Consider the following 10,783-nt stretch of genomic DNA (forward strand, 5'->3'; position numbering starts at 1 on the left):
TTTATTTCTGATTTAATTATATAATTTTTTGTAAATATAATGATTATGTATTATGTTAAAATTCAATGATTATCCTAATTATATTTTAGATTTTTTATATTTCAAAATAAAATGTTTATCTTGTATTGACTATGTTTATCTGCAATTAGTTCACAAATTCAAATATGGAGTTTTAATAAGTTGTGATTGCGCACAATTTGCATTGCGCGAGTACCCTTCTAGTAGTATAAATATACACATACACATACGAATGATCGTGTGAGAAGAAGAGTTAAGTGAAAAGTGCAAGAAAGGATTTGAACCATTGATTGTTTTTAATCTCAAACCAACCCATGAATTGCGTTTTAAAAGAAAATTGATCTAGTGTTTATTTTTAATTATAATCGATCTAAGGGTGGAAATATTTTTTGTACCTTTTTCACCATAAATTTCCAAGCATTCAGAGAGAGAGAGAGAGAGAGGACGTTTCAAATGCAACCCATCACATTTGTACAACCAATGCAACTCAATCAATTGAGATACTTATGGAAATGATGAAACTTCATTTATTATGATTTGAATATTCATGAAAGATGACTAGAGTTCATTGATCATGATCAATACGTTATATTAGAAAACAATCAAAACTTTTATGAGATCACATGTTCATCAAATTAAATGGACGGTTGAGATTGAGTTAAATTGTAAATCATAAGGGCTAAAATTACAATTCTTAAACCTCAATGACGAAAATCGTTATTATTAACAAACCACATGGATAAAAATCATAATTAATAATCTACTCTAAAATTAAAATATTTAGTACAACTATGAGGGACCTTGTTTATACTTTTTACGAAACTACAGGGACTAATTTTGTAACATGCTCGAGGTAAAATAATAAAATTATTTGGGGTAAATGCCGGTTTTGCCCTTTATGGAAATATACTGGTGATAGGGGTTCTCAGCTGTCATCTCCATTTAGGGTTTAAGACCACGAAAAATAACTACCGGCGGCGATGGGGAATCCGAAGCAGAAGTGGACGTCGGAGGAAGAAGAAGCCCTACGTGCCGGCGTCGCAAAACACGGTACCGGCAAGTGGAAGAACATTCAGAAAGATCCCGAGTTCAACCACTTCCTATATTCTCGCTCCAATATCGATCTCAAGGTGAGACTATTAATCTATTTATATGTTTATGGATGTTCGTATACACCAGTTTGTTTTGGATGAAACGGAGAATGTGTTTTCGAAATTGTTTTGGTTTTTTTTGTAAAATTGTGATTGTATACCATTTTTCCCTTTGGTGTTTGATTCTAAATGTAGTGTTAAACGTGCTAATTTTGGAGGTTCGGAATTGACATTTATTCTTGAGGTTTTGAGGTGTACGTCTGTGAAAAAAATTGCGACAAAGTCTAATTTGACTTTGGATTTGGGGACTTGCGCCGTTTGATCTCTGGAATTGAAATTTTGACTTTGGCGTTAGATTTTGGACATAATGTTTGTGAATTCTGATGACAAACGTGTTTTTGACTCCAAAATTGACATGGATTATTGAAATTTTGAAGGAATTTTTATAACTACTTCAAATAGGGATATTCTGGTGCCAGGCTTGAAACATGTCTACTACAAAGTTGAATTTGGGAGATCAGACCAGTTAAGTCTCAAGTCCATATTCAATTGAATTTTTGGTGGACAGCTATGTAAAGGGCATCTGAGTTTTGTATGTTAACGGGGAGCAGGATCAGTTCCAATCTAGATGTAAATTGTTTTTTGCTGATGTAGAAGTTTAAATAGAAACTGGCTTTTGACTGATTTTCATTTTAATTCATATTTTACATTCTCATTGTTGATTGGAATGCGTCACTGCGGTCATGGATCTGCAAAATCTTTTTGGGGCCATGACTTGTGCTTCGTCTGAACGACCCATCTGCAAACCAAGTTACCTTTATAGCTTATGACTTAAAAGTTTGATGTATACGCTTTTATAAACTGTTACAACTTAAGACATGAATATATTTTTTCCATATATCATTTGATTATTCCTGTTATTTGCGTGACGTGTTACCCTCTTGTAGGATAAATGGCGGAATATGAGTGTAAGTGCAAATGGTCAAGGTCCAAGGGAAAAATCAAGAACACCAAAACCAAAAGTCAACACAGATTCTCCTGCTACTCCATTGCCCATTGCACAGGCTCCTGGTTCCTCAGCTCTAGTTGTAGTTGATCCAGCATCTACAGATGTGCTTATGGATGATTCTTCACAATGTGTACTAGATGGGAAGACCACTTCAAAGTACGTTAAATACTTGAAGTACCTTTGTCATACTTGTAGCCTACGTACTCATTGAGGAAGTTATATGTCAACATTTCTGGTTTGTTGATTCATATGCTATCATGTTCAATTACTCTAGCTTTTCTTTAGTACTTCATATTTTCTGCAGTGTATGCGAGTGGTAATATCTGGCTCAACACATCTGATAACACAAATTATAGTTAGTAGATTGCACTTGCATAGTTGCATGGGTACTCAGATATGAAATCATGGGCACTAAAAAGGGGCAGAATTGGAAAAAGGGGATAGTAACAGTTCTATATATTTCTTTAGCCTTTGTTACCAAAAGGGGCAGAATTGGAAAAAGGAAAATATATGCTTGGTTGTGCACTCTTTCTCATGAGATAATATCAAAATGTAATCTGTCTCTTCAAATATTTGGATGATATTTTACTCTGTTGCTTCATGACTCAGGTACAATGCAATGATCTATGAAGCACTATCAACCCTGAAGGATCCAAATGGATCGGATATTAGTGCAATCGTTAGTTTTATTGAGGTGATTTCTAGCTGTGTTCAGCATATATTTTGCTGCTCCATAGTTTATAACTTTGACGACTTTCGAGATCCTGATGGCAGTGATCTTGATGGAGTTTCTATTTTGGTTTTCTATCTTCTTTTTAGTAGAAATTGCATCTAGCTTTTTTTATCAGCAAGTCAAAACTCTCAGTTGATAAGATGTCAGATGCGTGGGTTGCAATGTATCAGTTTGTTCTACATGTGAAACTTGTCTTAGAGAACTCATCATGTATATATCGTCAAGTTAGGTAAGGAAATTTAATTAGCCAGTAACAGGGATATGCTGCAATTTGGGGAACTGAATAAATCATCTATTTCATTTTTGTTGACTGTAAAATGATAAGTAGAAATAACATGAATATGTATTACTTGTTGAACCGCTAGTTAACATGCAAAGTGGAGCCAGTATTCAAACTCTTTTCTTGATATTTCATTTTTGATGGATTATGCAAGGTTTATACTCTTTTTCATTGCCATTTGTCTACCTATATTAGTAGTATATAATTTGGAGTAATCTTGAATTGAACTTTAAAGCTTACTCCTTTGTCATACACATGGAAGATTATTTCAAGATTAACAAAATGTTTTAAGGTGAATTGATGGAAATTTAAACAGAAAGCTGCATTATGGATGGTCGTCTTAATTTATTTGTGCTGCTGACCATCTCTTTCAAATGTTAGAAATCCAGATTATTGTATTCGTAACTGATAATATTGTGATCTTTGTGTTATGCAGAAAAGGCACGAGGTGCCTCAAAATTTTAGGAGGTTACTAGGTTCAAGATTAAGAAGGCTTGTTGCACAAGAGAAACTTGAAAAGGTGAATTTGTTTCATGTTTGTATCAAACTCTCATTTACTTGCAAGACATTTGACTATTTGTGTCCATACTTCTTGCCTGTCTTTCGCTCATGGATTTCTTTGACTTGGTTAAATTGTTAATGTCCGTGACTCCATGTTCGGTTGTTCCTAGTGTGCCTTGTAATCTGTCTTTTCTTATTGTAAACCAGTGTCATCTAGGCTCTACCAACAAAGCTTCTGGGCTCATAAACCTAATTGACATATTTTCTTTATCCCTTTTGAAAATGATTTAGGGTGCCCTTTTTGGTTTAGAAGTTACAGATTCAAGGCATATGTTACCTATCATGAATCATGGATGTAGCAGTTTGTAGCACAGATGATGAGTTGGGTCATTAAGGGTGCATTTGGTATGCAGTCGGGACCGAACAGTACTGAACAGGATGAGGCATTATGACTAGACGAGCGAGAGTGAGTTGGCAGGTGAAAGAATTGTGAGGTTTTAGGGTTTTGATTTGACATGGGTAGTTTAGTTATTACCAATCTTGTCCTACTCAGGCTTGTCCTCCCGAGGGTTTTAATTGTGTTACACCTTACACAATTCGGGGACTTCAAGGAAACAACCACCTTACTCTTTCGGATAGATGATAGTTCTGTGTAGGGGCGTAAACAAATCAAGCCCAGTCGATTAGTAGGTTATTCGAGCTCGACTCAAAAAAGTTACTAGGCTCGAGCTCGAATATTTTTTGCATTATTGAGCTCGATGCTCTTTATGAGCTTGTATTCGCGATCGATTAACTCGTTTATTGGCTCGAGGGTGATATTTTTTATATTTATATTGTATTATTTATAAACATATGAGCATGTTAGGCTCAAAAAAGTATATGCCCGAATGGCTCGAAAAATTTAAGCAAGCTTTCAAATGAGCCGAGTAGAACATTGGATATATGAAGCTCGATTCTTTAAGTTAAATGGGTTTTATTTTGTGTTCGAGATGACTCGAGCTCGAGAATTAAGCTCAAAATTAAATGAGCTCGAGTTCGAGTAGCTCGTTAAAAGCTCGACTTATTTACACCCTAGGTCTATGTATCTCCGAGCATGATGTAAAGGGTATTTTCATTTGGTTTGGCATGTTTCATTTGGTTTGGCTCCCTCAAGTATGCTTTTGGACATGGATATATTATATCTTAGAGCATCTCCAACAACTATATTGAAATAAAGATTTTGGAGATTTTTTTGCTCCAACAGCTATGCTGAAATAGAGATTTTGGAGATTTAGGGTATATTTTTGCTCTAACAGCTATGCTGAAATAGAGATTTTGGAGATTTAAGGTATACTTTTGCTCCAACAGCTATGCTGAAATAGAGATTTTGGAGATTTAAGGTATATTTTTGCTCCAACAGCTATGCTATAACGCATGCTAAAATATAGAAATGAAGAGAGAGTAGAAATCTCCAAATTTGGAGAAATTTCTAAAACTCCATATTTAAGAGAGAAATAATATTTAATTCTTTCACACCAGTAGGAAATATTGAAATTAAGTGTTTAGAAGAGGGATAATATTTTATTAAATGCCTTTAATAATTTAATAATATAGTTGATGATAGAATTATTAAAATAGATAATATTTTATTAAATGTCTTGAATATTTTAATAATATAGTTGATGATAGAATTGCTAAAATAGAGTAGCTGGTGGAGGTGGATATAATATTTTTAGAGATTTTAACTTTTAATATTTTTTTTTAGAAAAATTATAGCATAGCTGTAGGAGCTGCTTTAGGTTTCAGTTTCTGACAACAGCTTATGTGAGTGATCAGGTCCAGAACTGCTATCGACTACGAAGGGAGGTATTGTATGGAACCAAGGGACCGATCCCGAAACCAAAAGAGATCCGGCCTAGACTATCTCAGGTCAACAGTTATCTTGGCGGAACGTTAGAAGAAGCAGCAGTTGCTGCCGCGTATAAAGTTGCAGAAGCGGAAAACAAGTCGTTTGTAGCAGCAGAAGCCGTCAAAGAGGCAGAACGGGTGGCGAAGATGGCGGAAGAGGCCGACGCTTTTCTACAGTTGGCTAAAGAGATTTACGACAAATGTAACATTTCATCTTTTCCACCCCCACCCAATCCACCGAATAAAACGGATCATTTGGTTAAATGGGGAAATTGACAGAAATAACCGATCGGCAATTAGGGGTTTCACTTTTTCGACATTCTCTGACCCAAATCCACTTTTTAGCCAATCCTTACGCAGAAGGTTATATGCTTAAAGATTGGTTTTCTGCCAAAAAGAAAAATAAGAATACTTACGCAGAAAGTGGAATCCTTGCACATGGGTAAGGATTTTTTTAAATTTTGCCGAAAACCACTCCTTATGCGTATTCGTAAGGATCGACTAAAAAGGTGAATTTGGGTTGGTAAAGGGCAAATTGCATGAAAAAGTAACATACTTTTAAAACTTCCATTTTGGTACCCAAGATGTAAAGTTTTAAACATTTAAGCACCTAGGTAACCCGGCTACCATGTTGATGTGGCGAGTAATGTGTTATCCGGTTAATGCTTCAACAAATAATACTGAGTTGGATATCATATCATTCGCCACATTAGCATGGTAACCTGTTAATGCTTCAACCAGTTATCCGGATACTTAAATGTTTGAAACTTTACATCTTAGATACCAAAATAGAAGTTTTGAGAGTATGTTACCTAAAATAGAAGTCAAGTTAAAGTACGTTACTTTTTCATGCAATTTGCCCATTAGTAAACGGCTAAAAAGTGAAACCACCTATCAGCTCTGACAATTAACGTAAATTTTCCGGTTAAATGACCTTCTATCAGTTTTTAAAAAAAAGTCCATGACCTTCTGCCAGGTTTGAGAATGTCACTACGTAACTGAAGTATGCCCAAAAAACCTGTTAGAAGGTCATGGATTTAAAAAAACAAAAACACTTGTTCGAAGTTCATTTATAATAGAAATCACCTCTTCCAAATCCCATGTCTCTTTTGTACTCCACCAATTAATAAATGTATATTAAATAAAGTAATGATGTGTCTTATTTTGATTGGTGAAACAAAAATGAGTGTTTTTTTTATTGGGTGGTTGTTTGAACTTTTTGCAGGTTGTCGTGGTGAAGTGGTGATGGTGGCGTAGCTTAGCAAGCACAAATGGGATCTTATGGTGATTCTAATAATAAACATTGGTGAAAATGTTTATGATTAGTTAGCCTCTCTCTCTCTCTCTCTCTATATATATATATATATATATATATATTTACCATGAAGTTGGTGGTTTTATATAAAATCTATCGTCATTTTAATCTCCCTCTCTCACACACATGCACACACACAACAGTTGGTTTGTTAAAAATGCCCATTTTGCAAAGTCCTAATCGTTTAGGGTGTGTTTGGCATATTGAACAGAACAAAACAAGTATCTTTGTTTTACATTTGACAGGACTTTTATATGAAACGGACGGAAACAGAGCAGAACAAAGTGGAACAAGTCTGTTTCATCCTTATCTCATGGAATTAAGTGGAATAAGGTGAAACAGATTTATATTTTATTTGAAATAGACAGAAACAGAGTAGAACAAAGTGGAACAAGTATGTTTCATCCTTATCCTATGGAATGAAGTGGAATAAGGTGAAACAGATTTATATTTTACCAATGTAATCTTAAAACAAAACTTAATTATCTTATAAAACATCAAATTACATTTTATTTAATTTTTTAAACTTTTATTTTTACTGTTTTCAAAATATTATTTTTGACCGCTTTTTATATTTTTATTAATTTATGTAATTTATTATACATTAACAATAATAAATAATGTAGATTAGTGATAATATAAAAATTAGAAACTACTAAAATTTTATTTTGGTGTCATTTTAATTGTTTGACGAAAAATTTCTAATGTGTACTTTGTTATAAAAAAATAAATATTTTATTATAATTTAATAAATTACATAAATGAATTAAAATATATATACAACTCATTAGGGAAAAATTGGTCATTTTACTTGTTCTGTTTTGTCCAAATCTGTCTTATCAAACGTTGAATATTTGTTTTGTTTTATCCTATTCTATCTTGTCCTACCTTGTCTTATTCGGTCTAGACACTAGACACACCCTTATAAGACGACACCTTTCTATAAAACATTATGTTCCTGTATTATTCATGTTTTTTGTATATACATGTAAATGGGCAGTATCAAGACTAAGGGTATAAACGAGCCGACATGAGTAACACGTTATTTGAGCTTGGCTCGAAAAGTTAATATTAGGCTTGAGATTGATTCGGACTCGGATAACTTTTTCAATGTAGGGATCGAGCTCCAATATTTTCCATGCTAGCTTTTGATAAATAAATAAATAAAAAACCTAACTGTTCAAATGTAAAGTTTTAAAAACCACAAGGGTGGTGACTGATTGGTTTGAGCTTGGTTCCAAAGGTCGAAAGTACCATGAGGTTACATGTTCAAATCCAATAAGGAATAAAAATCCTCTTGTGATCACGGAGGTTCAAATGTGGTGACTCCAAGCTATCTGCAAAGCAGGTGGTCGTTCTGAGATTAGTCGGCTCGCATAGTGGGTTGGATATCCAGGTTAATCAAAAAAAAATTACTAGAAGTGCATCCGTGCAAATGCAACGGAGTTTTGAAATCTAAAACTTTAACTCTTAATCATGATTCATATTTTGTTTTTTATTATTTGTTTTTCTCAATTTTTTTTTTTAGTTTTGAGAGGAATATAAATCAGTTGGTTATTATTTTATCTTAAAATATATATCAATATGGTTTTCACGCTAAAAATTATAAAATTCTAATTTTCTGATTTAATTTATTTAATTTAAGTTTTATTATAATTTGGATTTAAAATGAAAATATAATTTATTTTAATTTAATTATAGTTTTTTATAAAACAATGATAAATTATTTTGTTTAGGGTCAAAAATCATTAAATTTTAAATAATAATTATATTTAAGATATTTTATATAATTATTTTATCTCATGTGCTGTTTGTTTACCTCTTAATAGTTCCATTAAGAGGCTTTGATCGCTAAGATGTGAATTTTGTTTGGCAAAAAAAAATCTGTCTCTTAATGGTTGTAAAACTCTTTGAATAATTTTGTATCTTGGGTCTCTCTTAACCATTCGACGCCTTAATTTCATTTTGAACAATTACTAAACAATTATATTTCATTTTGCATTACATCATAAGAGTCTCTTAATCATTCTGATAACTTAATCATTCTGTACTAAACCATTTAACAATTGCCAAACAGTTCCTCGTTTAAGTAGCCACAAAATAGCTTATAAATTACTTCATTCGTCCCAAATAAAATGCCCACAATAATTGTGACACAAATTTTTAAAAATGTGTAATTATTACACTTTTAAATGACTAAATGACCCTTTTGCTTTTGATAATAGAGAGAAATTTATTTTCCGTCTCATAATTATATTATCAAAATTTATTTTTCATCTCATAATTAGGGGCATAATGAGAAAATGGACATTTATTTTGAGATAAAACTAAAATAGAAATGTGGACAAACAATTTGGGATGGAAGGAGTGATATTTTAAACGTTTCAATAAGGGGTCATTTACCAAACATTTACTGACAAGAGTCACCATCCTCACTTGCCTTATCGAATAACATTCTCGGTTATCAATATGAATTGTTGGTAAATCTCTTTTTATCTGGTAAATATTTACCGGATAAAAATATTCATTTCACTTACATGATAAGATTCCAAATCCTTTATATATGGGTGTTTGAGATTGCTTATAAAAACAACTTATTGACTTATTTCGGTGTGGAACCGGTAATAAGTACTTCTGAGTGTTTGGATAAACAACTTATACCGGTGCCAAACCGGTAATAAGAAGTTTTTGAAGAAATTAAACTCTTATGACTTATAATAAGTTGACAAGTGCTTTTGTAGAAAAACATAAGTTGTTTCAAATAAGCAATCCCAAACACCCCATATGTCTCTTAATAGGTAAAATTCTCGATCGTTGCTTAAATAACACCCGGTAAGCATTTACTAGCTAAACCTTCGCCAAACAATCCACAAGGTTTGAATCTTTTGGGTTTTTCGTTAAACTTTAACGATTTTAGTCCACAGAGATTTTCCTAACTGTTATACAAAATTTATGGAATTAACTGATATACACGTAAATTGACATGGATATAAACAACTAAAAAAACACGGCATATAAGTTTCTTAAACAATTCTCAAACCGTGTCCTGTATATTCAGTAGAAGGGTATCCGCACAATGCAGCGAGATATATTTTGATTTTAGTGGTTTGTTTTATTTTATTTTTGTCTTAATTGATGTTATAACACGTTTTATGTGATTTTGAAAAAAACGATAATGTTTTTGTTTTTGAAAAAGATATAAATACGAAAATATCATATAAAATTGGAAAAAATATTGATATTAATATCAAACTAACTATTTAAAATATCTTCTTTTTGTGTATTTCTTTAAGTCATCTTTTTTATTTTTTGATTAAAAATAATTTTTTTTACAAAAATAATGATTAAATATTTTGTTAGAATCAATAATTATTCTAATTATATTTTAAATTTTTATATTTAAAATGAGATGTTTATCCTCTATTTAATCATGTTTATCTGGAGTTAGTTATATGAATTCAAATATGAAATTTTACTAAGTTACGTTTGTATATAATTTACTTGTAATCTTAAAATTTAAGTAATATACATCAATAAACAATAATTCGGGGGTGTTTGGGATTGCTTATTTAAAGTGCTTATTGACTTATTCAGGTGTGGTACCGGTGATAAGCATTTTTTAGTGTTTGGATGTGAAAAAAAAAACTGTTTATACCGGTGCCAAACCGGTCATAAGCAGTTTTTGATAAATAACAATTTACCATTTTAACCCTTTTCTAATACCCTTTACCTTTTTATTAATCAGTTTTTGATACCAACCAAACTCTCCTTCCTCAGTCAAGCGACTGACCTAGAAAATCAGAGCCCCCTATGAAATCTGTGAAATCGAACCAGAGAAATCGAACTTGTGAAATCTGTGAAATCGAACCTGTGAAATCGAACCTGTGAAATCGAATATATGTAATAAAACCGGAGAAATCGAATTTGTGAAACCTGTGAAATCGAACCA

At 32.3% G+C, this 10,783-nt stretch overlaps 1 protein-coding gene across 1 annotated transcript; it reads left to right on the forward strand.

Annotated features, from left to right (window-relative positions):
• Positions 1–946: 946 nt before the first annotated feature.
• On the forward strand, positions 947–6,886 carry LOC112516394 (telomere repeat-binding factor 4-like). The gene is made up of 6 exons (XM_025123408.1): positions 947–1,148; positions 2,057–2,274; positions 2,728–2,812; positions 3,568–3,651; positions 5,448–5,721; positions 6,745–6,886. Exons 1-6 carry the CDS (start codon positions 999–1,001, stop codon positions 6,774–6,776), a joined length of 843 nt encoding a protein of 280 aa, XP_024979176.1. The 5' UTR covers positions 947–998; the 3' UTR covers positions 6,777–6,886.
• Positions 6,887–10,783: the final 3,897 nt, after the last annotated feature.

This window comes from Cynara cardunculus, assembly GCF_001531365.2.
Source record: "Cynara cardunculus var. scolymus isolate 2C chromosome LG 8, CcrdV1, whole genome shotgun sequence".
Lineage (NCBI taxonomy): Eukaryota > Viridiplantae > Streptophyta > Magnoliopsida > Asterales > Asteraceae > Cynara > Cynara cardunculus.